At 32.8% G+C, this 16,173-nt stretch overlaps 1 protein-coding gene across 1 annotated transcript in view; it reads right to left on the bottom strand.

The window, feature by feature from the left end:
• Window positions 1-16,173, bottom strand: part of LOC118191412 (beta-alanine transporter-like) — a 533,418-nt gene that overhangs the window by 188,109 nt on the left and 329,136 nt on the right. Inside the window, exon 2 of the mRNA XM_085824846.1 lies at window positions 10,641-10,744. Coding sequence (XP_085680972.1) covers window positions 10,641-10,744 — 104 coding nt within the window. The remainder of the gene's footprint in view (window positions 1-10,640; window positions 10,745-16,173) is intronic.

The raw sequence follows: 16,173 nt of genomic DNA, 5'->3' as shown, positions 1-16,173 counted from the left end.
TTTATCTTCTGCAAACGTCTGTATAAATAATATTCCTTAGGATTAGAAACGTACCTTTGAGAATTAGAAACGTAAAGAATGAAACTGTGCGAATTTAGATTTTCAATTTATCATCATTCCTTTTAGCTCTTTCCATCAAACCCTTCATATGCCTTTTTTATTTTACTCTATTTTTATAATGAGAACCGAAAGTTTTAATTAATGAAAGAATTGTCAGCTAAAGCTTTCATTAAAGGAATAATCATTCATCCCTTCTTACATAAAACCAAGTGAATTCCCTAAAGGGTAGAAAACTTTTAACCGGAATAAGACTAGAAAATACTCTAACAATATGGGTGAGAAATTAGTAATTAAGATGTTTTTAATTTTTACTTAGTGTTTGAAAATTTGATATATACTAAATGAAGGTTAGAGCTAAATAATTTCGAATTTTCGAGAAGAAAAATCAGAGCTTTGTAGTTCAAGGCACAAATAATTTTATTTCTAAATAAATATTAAATCAATACTTGAGTTGAAAATTTAAAATTTAATTACGACCGTTTCTACTGTTCTTTACGCTTATGTTTGGAAAATGTAATATATGGAAGAAAGCGTTTTAATTAAAAGCAAAATTTGAAAAGAGATTTGCTTAGGTAACTAATGAATATTTAAAAAACATTACATTGTTTCTGTAATTCGTTGCTTCTAATGCCGTATTAATTCTTAAAATAGAAAATATATACAACCATTTCAAAATATTACTTTTATTATAATAAGATAATCCTTTAAGATTTTAAAATATGCAATATGTGATAACAAATTCCAAGAACAAGCACATCTGCTGATAATGGGTAATTGAATTGATTCCAAAAATAATATAAAATTCAATTTAAATTTATATGGATGGTTGGAATGGTGAGTGTGCATACAACGAAATAGAAAGGGCATAATTTAAGAAAAGGTAAAGATCCAATCGGCGAATTTTAAGAAGGAAAATATTTCCTTATTGAATTGTTAGAACAAGAAATTCCTTATATATTGTGAAATATGATAGTAATGCTTTCATTCTTAATATATCGAAAAAGGCGCTATGATTTTCAATGGGTGAATCTAACGTCTCGGAAAAGTCGAAAGGCAGCATTGCATTTGCTCAGAATATTTGTTTCAAGCCCCCAGCTCCAAGAAAAAACCAAAATTTCTGCACAACTAAATTTGAATTATCGAAGCTTTTCATTATAAGAGTTGGAAAAAAGTTTCCACTTTCATTAAAGCCAAGATAATATTACAGTATGTGTTTTAGCTATTGCTAAGAATTGCTCTTTTAAACAGTTATGCTTGTAATGTGCTTTCTGCCTCCTTACCGCGTGCCTCTGTGGTGTAATTGGGAAGGATGTCTGCTGGCAATTTGGAGGTTTTAAGTTCGAATCTTGGCGAGAACGCTGTGCATTTACGACAGCTGTTCCAAACGAAAATGCCTAAAGGGCTCTAGAAAAGTGTAAACGAAATGCCTAGAGTAGTTTAATTTTTTTCTTTCAAATTTTGATGCTAAAAAACGTCATTTATTGAGATTTTCAAACCTTTGAAGTGTCATGTTGCATTAAGATTGCGCATATGTAACGTAACTTTATGTTATGGTCCCATACATGTATGACTCAATTGCTCGGAAAGTATTGCCTCTGCACAAAACATGCCCTATCCTTACACCAATAACTTTCAACTGAAAGAATACCGCTATTAGTGTCATTCTCTTTAATTTTACTTAATATTCTACTTAATTTAAATAATATAAACAATTGATTTATTATAAGCCCAAATGATTATTTTTATTATAACTTTCTCCAAATTATTCTTTTTATTGTTATTCGTTTTATTTGAAACTTTTGTTGTTAATAAAATACAGTATATTATGTGTTTAGTATGAAAATGTTTTCTTCAATGAAATTTCTATTTTCTCTTGAAGATTTAAGTTTCGATCCTTTATTCAATTTACTCAGTTTTGATCTTTTATTTAATTTACTAAGTTTTGATCCTTTATTTAGTTTGAAAAACAGTATAACAACCGTGCGTGTTTTTTCTATTTTAAACCTGTGCAGGAGGCCATCCTTTAATTAATGTAAGCTAACCTCGAGTGAGGTTATTAGGCAACATATCGCCCCATCTGTTAAATTATCACAGAAGAATGTTTAAACGAACTCTTTGTTCAAAATATTTAAAATTTTATAAGTACGCAGCTTGTGATTATAAATTAATATCCGCATTTGTGAAATAACGGATAACATGAATTGTGAATTAAAATTCAAAGTAGTTTAACTGTCGAGATTTACAAATCAAAAATCTAACAAGCGTTAGCACAATAAGAAACTAAATGCACGAGTAATTCGGTTGGCGAAGTCTAACGACGATCTAAAGTAACTTATATAACAGTGCAAGGAAGCAACAAAACGATCAGCGTCGTTGCCACAGCTCTCACGCTAACATTTAAGATCTCTATTCTTAAATACACGTATCTAATCTGTAGTCTGCTGAGGGATGTTTTGTATTAGCTGAGAAATAGTTGGCGACAGAGGAGAATCTTGTATAATAGCGCATGCACCACCAGAATCTGCGCTGAAATATAGTCTATGACAACCTTCATTTTTGTTGTAGTACATTCGAAGTTGCGATTCATATGCTACGCTGTAAGAAGGCAACTTAGCGCCAGAGTGTGGCTATGGAAAATAAATGTATTGAAAGTTTGAGTGTGTTATTTCTGTAATGCGGTGTGGTGTTATTTTATTGTGATATATAGCTATCGCCTGGAAACAGAATAATTCAATTCAAGTTTTTTTGGCCGGTCAGAGCCGGAACCGCTAATGAAGTTTATGAGAATGTGATATTACTTTCGGTTTTGTAAAACGAAGGATTACTTAGTATACTTCCATATTAAAGTTCTGTAGAAACAAAAGGGTAAGTACCTTCCCCCTTTTTTGAAGCTCAATGTACATGTTTAAAGCTCTTAATGTCACTAAAAGAGATATTAGCGAAAAATCGTAGATTGAAAACACAGTTAACAAAGTTAAAACAAAAAGTTGCGGTCGAAAATGTCCAAAGAAGTGATTTGGAAGTACTGAAGAATAAGTTTAAAGTGTCTGAGACAGAGATAAATTCCAATAATTTCCAATCCAAGAACAATTTCTTTGTTCGAGTTATGTACTGAAGAAAGTTATGTAGTTTTACATAAGAAAGAAGAGATTGACGATATTCTCTTAGATGTACAAGTCGAATTAAATTGTAAATTAGTTAAACCTTCCAAAGAAAATAAATCGGAGCCTTCGGTTTGCACGAATATTGAGAACAATGTTAAATTACCCAAAATTACTTTGCCAACGCTTTCGGGTAACTTACATAAGTGGCTTTCATTTAAAGATATCGTTTTAGCCAGTGATGATTCAAATCCTAATTAACCAGATGCAGTCAAATTACAGTACTTAAAATCTGCGCTAAGAGGAGATGCTTATCGTATTGCGCAGTCAATATCCATAGTTGACTCTAATTAAAAATTAGCCTTTTCATAGGTTCTCTAATCACCGCGAACAAGTGTATGCTCATCTGAAACGATTTATGAATATGCATCCTATGCAAAATGAGCCTGCGTCAGCAATATTAAACTTAATTGACATTACAAAAGAATGCGTGAGATAACTAGAAGTTTTAAATTAGAGTGTTAAAGGGTTTTCTTCCAATGTATTTTCATACATTGTAGAGCAAAAATTAGATCCTTACACCAAAATATTGTGGGAAGAAAATTAGCGAAAGAGAATTGGCCTAATTTAACAGATCTTATAGAATTTCTTAAAATTCATGCAAGAACTCTCAACGATTCAAATAGTGTGATTAATATTAATACAAAAAATTACACATAGAGTTACTGCTGTCGTTTCTAAGGGCTGACGAAGCGTAGAAGTGATAGAATACATAAAATATAAGATAATTAGTTAATTATCATAAACACTACACATTTAGTGATATCATTGAGAATTTGTAAGTAGTTTTGTGGGAAAAGTACAATTAATTAGACTATACAATGGTTAAAAATAATGGAAGTATTGTTCTTTAAAAAGTTATTTTAGTTTAATGCAGTTCCAGAATTAACTGTAAAAATAGACATCATTTGGTTTTCTTATGACTAAATGAGGTATATTCTCAAAATTGTATAATTTTTTTTATCCAATTTTAACTGTGTCTAAAAAGTAGTTTGTAATGAATAAAATGAGTAACCTGATTTGAATTCTAGTAAAAGTCAGCTTCTCGCTACTCAGCTGTTCCTTTACCTTTAACCTCTTTAACCTCATATAGGGAATATTGAGAGATAGTGCATCTAAAGCAAGGGTAGTCAACTCAATCTTTTTATATCTACCAACCGTTTTGTAGGTAGTAAAATTTCATTACCACCTACCAGTTTCACATTAACTTAGTTTAACGTAAATGCAAAGTAATTTGAGTGGAGACTTAATAAATACATATATATATAGATAAATTTATCCATTTATTTACATTTTGTTTATATTTATAAAAGACAAAAAACTTATGCCCTGAGTAGGTAGGCAGGACATTGGTTATAGCGAAATCGTTTCGGGCAGGAAATTTTTAGTGGTAGGAAAAATAGAAGTTCGTTTCCTGGAAAAATTTCTCCTAGCCTCACGTTTTGGTAAAATGTGATAATAGCTTAAGAGTGATATGAACACAGAACACCTAAAAGAAGTGATAAAGACTTATAAAGGTATGGAAACAGGAGAGAGATGAGCGCGGTGGGGGACGAACATTCATCATCGAATGGGCAAAAGCCTCTACCACCCATTATTAAAGCATAATCGCCATTGTGCGGTAGGGATCAGGTTGACTATCCCTGGTCTAAAGTCATGGCAGTAACAGAGGCAGAAGGACATTAAAAAGAACTGTTATACCATAATAGAGGAACGTCGGCTAGAAATGTTTGCTGACGGGTTAAATATGCGTCCATAGAACCCGGTTTCTACAATGCTTCTTCAAAACATTCAAAACATTTCAAACAATTTGTTTCATAAATAAATACAAAATAGAGATTAAAGTGGTAACCAGGAACCAAAAATTGAACTGATGATCAGTGGAGAAAAATATAGTTTTAAATTGAGTCTTTCTTTATACTGCTTTCGACCTCAGGATGAAAAACACCAGCAGATACTAACAACCCAGAATATCTGTTTCATACATTAAAAAATGGCGGTGGATCAGTTATATTGCAGTTCGCAACAAGTCCATTTATGGATCCGTGAGAATAAAGAGAAATCATTGACTCTATAACCATTTTAAAGTACTATGCCCATTCAATGGCACAGATACTGCTTCTTGTGGGTGTCTGCTTCTCTTAAGAAGAAATTATCCTCATACATTGAACTATTTCAATTGTATTTCGAAGAACGAGAAGACGCTATTACACATCTTTTGGCTTGCAGAAAACACCAGACGTAAATATCATTAAACTACTATGGTTTATGCTGGGAAATAGAATAATGTGATTTTTATTTTGTCTCAGCCCTTCTCCACAAATTTAAAATAGTTTCTGATAGAAATGCTTTAAAAGACACTTGTTATTATTATTCCAAACTTATGAATCTGCTTTCGTTATATCGCACAATCCCTCTTTATTGCTTTATGCAAGTGCAACAGACGGTTTAAAGGAATTTTTTAAAGAGATTACGGCACTGGAATCAAATTGCTTTTTAAATAAAGAATATATTTCTTTCAGATCCGTGCAGACATTTTTGTTTCAAAGTTAGTGAGGTCACTAATGCTTTTGTAAGTTCCATTCTTTTAGGTTCAAAATTCCAATAAAAGTAGTTAACATTTTTACACATCCAGAAACAAGTTTAATAATACGTACTACTTTCGTGCAAGATGAAGATGATGATTAAAAATCAGCTACAAATTAAAAAAGCTTTTAATTTGTAGCTGATTTTTACATTAAAAAAATTTTGGAGAATTTAAAGGCAAGAAAATAAGATACAAGACAGTGAATTTTTTTTGAATATTCTTTGGTAGTTTTATTCTCGCAGATATGAAGCTTCATTTTTCTAATTCAGTAAATATTAATGGACATATTATTTACTAGAGTGTTTTAAATTGCCAAGAAAAACTACACAAATATCTTCTATCATAAAATTGTGTTCAATATACCAAAATATACATTAATGAAAGTGTTTAATGTGATTTCCTAAAAAGCAACTCAAATGCGTAGAACCATGCGTATACAATCCGCTCCTGATTATTCGGGAACAGGTTAATCAGTAGCGGAATAGTCGAGCTCTGTCAGAGAGCAAAAGTTGAATTTATTTTTTTTCCACATTGTGGGCACTAGCCATTATAGGCATTGGACACTACTAAGGTAGTTTATTTTATTAATACGCACCTAATAGGTGGGCCACCATTGCCTCCTATGAAGGGATAGACAATTTATATGAACACTTTCTCAGGGATTCGAACCCATGTCCTTTGTAACGGCAGTCAGATTCATTAAGCACTTTCTCTTCTGTGTGGCGGTTTATTTATCGTATAATGATAGAAAAACCTACTATCAAAAAGTTTCAGAATAAAAGAATGTTCTTTTTTAAATAACATAATACACATAAAAATATAAATCCCAAAATCTACGAAACAGAAAAATAAATGTTTTTACTTGTATTCATCAAAAGCTGATTAAGAGAATTACTGTAATGCTATTTTTCCGGACACATAGTGACCTTGCTGAGTAATACTTTCACAGACTCTGAGAATTAAATAGCCTAGGATGCTCCGTATTAAAACATTGCGACACTCACACGGAACGAGGGCACATTAATTTACAAAGATCAAGTTAAAATATTTAATATTTGTCAGGATATTGTCTCAGAGATGAATAATTTAATCATACTCAATTTGAAGTGTATACTAAGGATTCTAATATTATCTGTTAAAAGTAAATTGCTTATTCTTAAAAAATAAATAATAGATACAGCATTAATCTTCTGTTTCATATTCACTGCTATTGAAATACATCAGTAATGTAAACAAAAACAAAAAGCTTGAGAAGAATAAAGTAAAGAAGAATCAAAAAGAGGGGTAGAAACAAACAGTAAGAAAAACCGGTTACGAGCATTAACTGGGACAGAGGAGAGAGAACTTTGAATATTGATTCAATTTACGTAAATGAAAGACCTTATACCCTAGACTACAACTATTCGAAAACATTTTCTCTTATTTATAATATGGATTGTTTCTTTTACTTGAGTTTCCTAAAAGTGCTAAAAATAAGCGTAATTTTGAGTTAACCGTGAATTATCCGGTTTATTCGGGGCTGATCGCTAGTAAAAATGTCGAGTAATAAATTATAGTTTGTAAACTTACGATTATATTATAACACCTTAGAATGTCATTTTTCATTAAGTGGATAAAAGTATAACCTACTATTGCCAAGTGATTAAAGCGAAATCTTTATTACCCCAAAGGGACGTTAGTCCACATGGGCTGTTAGTATCAAAACGGCATTTTGCGTCGAATCACTAAAAGCGTTGAATAACTTTTCCTTTGACAAATATTATCGCCCTGTATTTAATTTACTTCCACCCGAATATAGGTCTGAATTTTGAATTAGAAATTTGTTTTATTATATATATCATATTTTGTAAACCATTAAAGAATTTTTGATAAAAAAACTAAACGATTTCAAAGTGAACATTGGCAACATTGCGCGGAATAAAATATTTTTATCTCCAGTGCATCAGACTGTCTATCGGAAATTCTATAGATATGCTGTTTTTAAATACTTTTATCCCAAAGGGGCACTAGCCCAAATACTCTCGAAACGTGTATGTGTGAATAAATAAGAGAACTCCTCTTTGGGCGTATTATAAAATCTGAAAGTTTTCGGATTTTTTTTCAATAAAATACATCTCAACACTAAAACATAATTTAAAATTTTAGAATTCTAACATTTATTTTCCATTTCTTGTTTTGAATGTGAAATAGCATTAAAATGAAAATATCAGAATATTTATTTTGTAAGATATCTAATTTTCTCTGAGTGGAATAGAACGTAAGGTGTTTTCTCCGTTCTTACCGAGTGCATTCGGGACATAATTGGAAGCTCGTTCGGCTAGCAATCGAAATGCCCGAATTCAAATTTGCACGTTGTTTACATCTCCTACCCTTAAATAAATCTAATGACTCTACAACTTTATATTTCAAAAGGTTATGACCCTACGGATAACAAAAATAACAATAAAAATATGAATGTTTTCAGACTTTATATTACGCTTAAAGGGAAGATATTTTCATTTACGCACACGCAAGTTTCAAGATCATTTGGGTTAATGCCTCTTTGGTCAGAAAAAATTTAAAAACAGCATATCTTTGGAATTTCTGATAGATAGTCTCATGTGTTGAGGATGAAAATGTTTTTTTCCATACAGTGTTGCCTTTGCTCGGTTTGAAATCGTTGAGTTTGTTAATCAAAAATTCGTTAAATGTTTACAAAATATAAAATAGGTAATCAAGCAAACTCGAAATTCCAATTGTAGATTTCTAGGTACCTATATTTGGCTTGAGGACTATATTATTGAAAATGTGATGGCTCTAAGTCCCATTGTTTTTTTACAATATTCTCTGCAACTGAAACATGCATACTTTCATGCAGATTCTTTTTGTTTGCAGATTCTGCTTGGTGACAGCAAAGAAACAAAGTCATTCAGATTCTATTTGGTGGCAACAATCTGAAAGTGAAACAGACATTTACAGTGAATCGAGTTTCGAGAGTAATAGCTCTTCTGGGCTAACGCCCATTTGGGCTAAAAAGAAGCAGTGTATGAAGAGAACTCAAACTACACCTTACTCTGGAATTCTATCCTCACCAAGTGACGGTTTTCAGTTCTGAATCGAATGAAAAGGCATAGGAGAATTTCGCAGTCGACCCATTGTATTATAAAGTATCAGAAACGAATTTCATTTACAGCGCAAATATTATGAAATAATTCTTGTTGCAAACCGTTTTTGAGAAAAAATAAACCAAATTGCTTTTCCTTTTGCAATTCTTTTCGTTACATTTCCATTGATTCTTTCTCATATGTTGTATTTGTAAATAGTTTCTGCTGATTCTTTTTGTTTCGACAGTAAGCAGACACATATTATGACAATAAGAGCATTCTATGACATATGATTAAAATGAAAGCTGCTAAGCCTTGCCGATACTCAGTCATTTATTTTTACTTTTAGTGGAATAAAAACATTAAGACTGCGTCTACAAAGTTAAGTAATAATCTGTTTTGACAAATCTAGGAAACCTAGGAAATCTAGGAAATGATAGCTAGGAGCATTTGGTACTATGAACAACGTGCTTCTCCTAAAATATCGTCTACGTAAGCGCAGAAACTTCTGTACAAGTAAAAGTTTGCTTTTCTCCATTGAAGGTCTGCTATCGTGGAATCGAAAGCTGAGCAAATAATTTGATCCAAACAATAAATGTTAATTCTGAAGTTTTCAAATAAATAATATTATATATTTGGAAATGTATTTAGGCGCTTCGCTTATGATTCTGATTTAAATCGGTAATCATCAGCTTGCGTTGGAGAAAATTCACTACGGCTGCAGAAACTGTGGTTTTAAAAATCTCGATTAAAGGCCATGTTAATGATCTTTTTTGATCGAACGCAGGTAATGCACAGACAAATGGTTCCTGAAAAACCGATGATGAAGTCCATATTCTATAAAAAATGGAACTGAGAATACTTCTGAAGAGGCTCCAACTCGTTCGGCTGGAAGAAGATTAATAAAATAACTGATTTCTGCCGGAGGACAATGCGCATCACACAGTTTCGTTCTAATCAAACACATATTGAGCAAAGAAAATGTTCAGAACTCTCAGCCAGTCCTTTTATTGACCAATTTTGTACCTGCAGATTACGCTTTTAGCCGTAAAATCCTATCTCAAAGGACACTATTTTAAAAGCACTGAGGAGACGCAGAAAACCGTAACTAAAGACCTAAATAATGGTACAAAACAAAGTAATTAAGCAGCCGTATGAAAGTACAAAGCATTGTATAGATATTTGTATTGAAGGTTCAGAAATAAGAACATTGTTTCGTGGAGTCTTATACGTTTAGCGAGCATAAAATATAGACCCTACTGAAGACGAGATAGTGAATTGTCGCTATGTCTTGGAGAAAAAAACAGGCAACTGCCTATGAAGGTTATCAAAACCTTCTTATTTTATTTAACTTAACTGAACAGAACATGATTTCATTCGGTGCTCACAAACTAATCACTACTTCTGGCGAAGTAACGTAACACAAAATAGAATGTACAAATCAGAATGAACCAAATTTACACCCCGCGGCTGGCTCCTACTTCAATCTAAATCGGATTTATCGGTTGTGTAATACTGTTTCCGAAATCATTGAGATTTTGCATATGCGTCATTTAAATTTGCATTCTGGCAGGAAATTGAAATCATAAGGGAAAGGAAAGTTTCTTAAAATAAAAATAATTGATTTGCACAAAATAAGATCTGACAGTTTTCGTCTGGTTTCTTGTGCAGATTTTATCCTAAAGCATTTTTGAGACACTGTGCATAGCAGTTTTTTGGGGTGCTATGAGAGTATCAAAATTTACTTACTTTTTAGCTACTAGTAGACAGATGCATTGTCCTAGTAGTCCCGATGCGTTGAAAGCTGTTATTACGATGACAGGGTACCATATCTTCGAACACACCAAATCCCACTGCAAAACAAAATTTCAACTTAGATTACTGAATAGAAGATGCACCTCATACTTACGCATATTATTATGAAAAACCAGAATAGAAATCAAGTATATATAAACTGATTAGAAACATTACAGTGAAATATATTCTCAGAAATGTCACGTTTTAAATTTTTGGCTGAGGAGTTTAGATTTGTCCTCAAAGAAAACGCTGTGTAATGAGGTAAAGTAATAGAACAACTAATGCATTCTAAGCGAAACAGCTTCGAGGAACTGTAATATGTAATATGAATAATTGTACAATGTGTCTATAGAAGTTCTTTGAATGGTCTTTATTTTCATAATCGTGATCGTAGACACACATATCTGTTAGCAATTTCCACAGTCTACCTACCGTCAGATGGCGTCATGATATTAAAAGATATTCAAAGCACTTGTAATAATAAAAACGGGAGATATAGAATGTATCCATGGCAACAGACGATATTAATTACTCATGCACTTTATAAAAAGGAAAAGTAGAATAAAGTATTTTGATGATGTTGGTTGTGAATTTCTGTCGAGATAAATAACGTAAAAACAAAAACGATACACATAGTGGATGTAAGAGAAAAATCCTGACGCCAACAATTTCGGAAGTGGGGTTGCCGATGTCGGTGTTGATGTCAATTTATTGTGACTGAACGCTGTTGAAGATCTGATGCAAAAACAAAAAAGGTAAAGGTGTTCTTTTTAACTCCATTCTAAACTTATTAAACGTATCAGTGTAACCATTAAACGTATGCATGAGCTTTTAAACGTATATTCGAAAGCTACTAAACATATGAATAATAAGTATTAAACGTATATAAAAAGGTAGTTTAAAGATGTCTTTTTTTTTTTCCCCAAGGAACGCAAAAGCGATCTAATTGAACTTGTGACGGAAATTGGCGGAACGGATCCACCAGACGCCATTGTGATTACGATTAAGAACATCATCACCAATAGTAAAAATTATGACGACCTATTTGTAAAACAAGTCTTTGAAAGGATTATCGAGGAAAGACTTAAGAAAGAAGAAGATGAAGGATTTGAAAAACGAGTACAATTAGAAGCTGAAGATCGGGAAAAACAAAGGAATTTTGAATTACAAAAGCTAAGCGAAAATAAAATAATGTCCGAAACGTTAACCGTTAAACGTTAAATTGAAAAGTCTTATGCAAAAATTCGATTTAAAGGATAGAGACATATCTTCATTCCCAGTAATACTTGAACGTCTAGCCAAACGGGTGGAGTTAAATGAAGATGATTATGTTTTTCATTTATTAGGACTTTTACCTCTCGAGATCACACAACTGATCACCAGAGAATCTGAAGAGCAAACCTAATGAGTACGTGTTTGTTAAGAATTTATTATTAAAACGTTTTAAGTTAAGTCCAGAAAAGTTTCGCCAGAAATTTGTTAATAATATTAGGGATTAAAAAACACATGGACAAATTTCGCTTTCGAAATTCGTAACTATTTTAACGAATGGCTAGCAGGATTAAAAATAAATGATTTCGATTCTTTAAAATAATGAATTATAACACATCAATTAAAAAGACGGGTTCTGAATTCTATAAGGGAACATTTTATTGATTCATGGCCTAAATATGTAAACGCGAATGAACTAGCTGGAAAATTAGATGACTACGAAAACGTTCGATCGGGACTAAAAATGAAAGTAAAAGCAGGTCTAAGTTATGACCTTGGGACGATTCTAAAAACACTCCGAGAGTAGTGAATGTTAGTAAGTGAAATAGATTCCAAAACAGAGACATGACGAAAAGCTATAAATATTGCTAAAAAGACAGTTCGCCTGCACATAAATATAACGAAAAACAAAAACTATTTAAATTCTTCTACTCGTAGTGATCAGGGTAATACCAATTGTTTTTCACGTAATCTCTTTCGTCATATTTCAAAAGATTGGCCCTATCACTGCAAAATTTGTGGATTGAAAAGCCATTCAAGGAAATATTGCCCTAAGAATAAAACAAAAAGCTACATTAAACGTGCACCGTCTTGATGACTCTTCCGTAGCAGCTGATATGTACTTGAGGAATATATATGCCTCCATGCTATGTTCATATACAAGGCTATGTTCTGTATACCGCGTAGGTTATATGACGCTGTGCATTTTATGTTGTAAATCTGTGACGTCAATATGTTATGTCGCAATACTATGTATGTTATGTCTATAAGATTCTATGATATATCGCTACGCTATGTCCATCTTTCATGTAGTCAAGTTACGTTGTGTTTTTAATGCTGTAAATATGCATTCCTTATGCTATACTATGTCCTATTATGTTGCAATGCTGTGTCATGCCACGTCTACGCTACGCAATGATATGTCACCATGCAATGTCCACCTGTCGTATAGGTCATGCCACACTGCGAAATGTATGTTGTAAATTTGTAGCCTCAATATGTTATGTCGCTCTGCTATGTCCATATGCCATGCTATGTTGAAAGACTATGCTATGTCTTATTTATGCTTAACTATGTTATGTCGCTAGCGTCCCGGGTACGCTGGGCGACGTCCCTCTGCGATGGGCAGTCCGAGCGACTGGCAGGTAGCAAATCATAGTCAATGATCGGTGTCGCAAAAGCGACGCGTCCTTCTCTCCAAGATGAGAGGGCGGAAGTTGAACCTCAGTTCCTGGTTCTGAGGGGTGAGGGATCTCACAGTGCGGTCTTGTTCACGCGGAGTGAGATTTGTCCTTATCCTGTAATTACAGTACTCTTAAGGTTTTAACCCTTCCGCGCCGACTGTCAGGCATACGTGGCAGCAAGAAACTCACTCACTTCCAGGCGGTATACTGGCGTGCCAGTCTTTCCTCGTTCACTCCAGGCCGTCACACATTTGTGGTAATGTCCTAGAACCTTTTAAAGGCCAGTAGATGGCATTCTGTGTCCTTTTTTTTTTCCTTACTGAAATTAGTTTTAGAATCCTGACGTAACGGTTGGTGTCAGCTGGCGGGGGAGGAAAGGACGTAATATAAACAGACAGACCTCTACTCTTTAACTCGTCACGTGATATAAACATTCATGTTTCTATATCCCTTATCCGCCTTTTTTTATTCTTTTTTTGGTACTATGTAGAGTCTTTTAGGGTTAGTATGTGAGGTTTTATTAGGCTTTGCATTGCTTTTATCGCTTATGTTTCGCGCACTTCCCTTTTTATTTCGGAAAGCCTTGAGTTCAGTTTAATATGGCGAAAAAACGTTATTTATCAGACGAATGGAAAAGGAGCAAAGTGATACGAATGAGAGTGATGATTCATTTTCTAAAGAGTTAGAGAGCGATATTTCTAGCGATTCTCATACGGATATCTTGTCAGAGACTGAGCTCATCGAATGTCTGCCTTCCAGTTCACGTGAAATATTTTGTTGCTTCTTCTTGTAAACAGTCTTTCTTGTATCTTTTTTATTAATTTAAAAGTTTATTTATTTATTTTATAAATTAAAACTTCGAAATAATTTGAATAGCGCGTCCGAAAATTATATCTCCAAATAAAGTTTTTTATATATTTAAATGTAACGGAAAGAGGTTATTAAATGCTAATTTTAATAAATATGACAGTTTAAGTAATATTCTAAAAAAGTACCAAATTTATGACGTTAGGACATAAATGTTCCCCCTAAAGTTAGGCTTAGAGGACGCAAAATCCCCGGCCTATGAGATGACTCCTTTTGACTCTTATCCATCCCGAGGGAACATCTTTAACAAAGGCTCACCACATCGAAAGGGTTAAATATTGGAATCTGTCTATTTACGAACATTCTCGTGGTGATCTCCTCAATTTTTTTTATTTTATTAAAATACTCTTTTCTACAGTATTTTCACCTGCGTAGTCTGCTACCTTGAAATAGGAACTTCAAGGCTATTGTAAACATGGGAACAACAGCGAATTGCTCAATTTTATCTCGCCGCTTCATTTCCGTTTAGTGCATTTAGGTTCATGAAAAGCATGTGAATGAAAGCTGACTTGAACTATAATCTCAAATAAGGTGCAGAAAATAAATGCTGTGCTGTGATTACAACATGAGCTATTATCATGATTGAGGAGTGGTGGTGCTGGAAGAATTCTTGAAAGGACTATGTTAAAGTACAGCTATTTTGGTACGTACTTCTCTTTAAGCTATATTTTGATCTCAGAGCATTTTTTAATTCATTCCTTTCTCCTCTCTTGAATAAGGTTCTACTGAATTTATGAGATATTGCACACTGAAAGTCGAATTATACGCCAGATATATTTGAGTTTTACAAAAGCTTCGAGAACGAATTATGCGCCACATCGAGTTAATGCCAGAAAATAAGATGATTCTTAAGTATTATTGTTTTATTTTAATCTTCTTGGTAGCTTCGTGCAAGGTGTGTGAATGCGAAGAAAAATTTGTTTGTATTTTATATCAGACAAGCTGAAAGAAAATGCATTTATTATGTATATCTTATCACATATGTGGGAAAGAAAGCGAAGTCATTATTACTGCTCTCTTCGTCAGAATTAGGAAACATATTCCGACAAGAAAGGAAAAAAAAGAAAAAAAAACTTCCGAAGCAGATGCGCCTCTTTGTTTGCTTATGTCACATTATTTCCTTGTCACAAAAGTCATAAAATCGTCATTTCCCGGCACAAGCAGCTCACGAGCAACTAAACCCGTCGGACGCCTGTACGTGCACGATTATTTTATTATATATGTTTTATCTACCTGCGTTTTTTGCCGAAGTTAAGAAGACATTTTCATCTCATATTTCTGTTTTGCCATTCGTGCGTAAAACCATAAATATATTGTTTTGAATTTTTGACATGTTTCAAATTTCAGACTTCATTGTTTTATTTTTTTTTCTTTTCTTTGTTCGATAATAAATACAAGAAAGAACCGAATCATATTTTTTCCGCTTCGCAAAATGAAGTAATGGATCATTCAAGAAATGGGAATTTGTGTGTTTGAGAAGTTTAGCGATTCAGATGCAATTTATGAGAAAATAAATCGAATTATGATGTCTTGGAATGATATTTGCAGGTAATAGATTAGAAAAATAACATCAGCCAATAAATAATTTAAAACGTTCTCCGTATGAACTTATCTTGCAGCTTTAAGCTAAAAAAATAGTCGGCATGTTTAATGCATTACACCCAGTTACAAATTTGTTCAGAGTTATACCATAAAGTTAATATTAAAATTTATCGGAAACAAATAGATTATACTTTTCATAGTTATTCTACCTAGAAAAGCAGAAATTCATATTATATCCATAAAGCATAAAATAATTATCGTATCCATAAAGCATAAGGTTTTATTTAAATGCTTTCACAAAAGAATACATTAAATATCCAAGATTTTTAATTGCATAGGAATAATAAAATACAATTTAAAAAAAATTACAAAATAAGCTTTAGATGGAAATGAAAATTAAT

Source organism: Stegodyphus dumicola, chromosome 10 (assembly GCF_044657685.1).
Source record: "Stegodyphus dumicola isolate Sdum_Otavi_A_Nest chromosome 10, ASM4465768v1".
NCBI classification, from domain to species: Eukaryota; Metazoa; Arthropoda; class Arachnida; order Araneae; family Eresidae; genus Stegodyphus; species Stegodyphus dumicola.
Note: the sequence above shows the minus strand (reverse complement) of the source record. Positions and strands in the feature narration are given on the sequence as shown.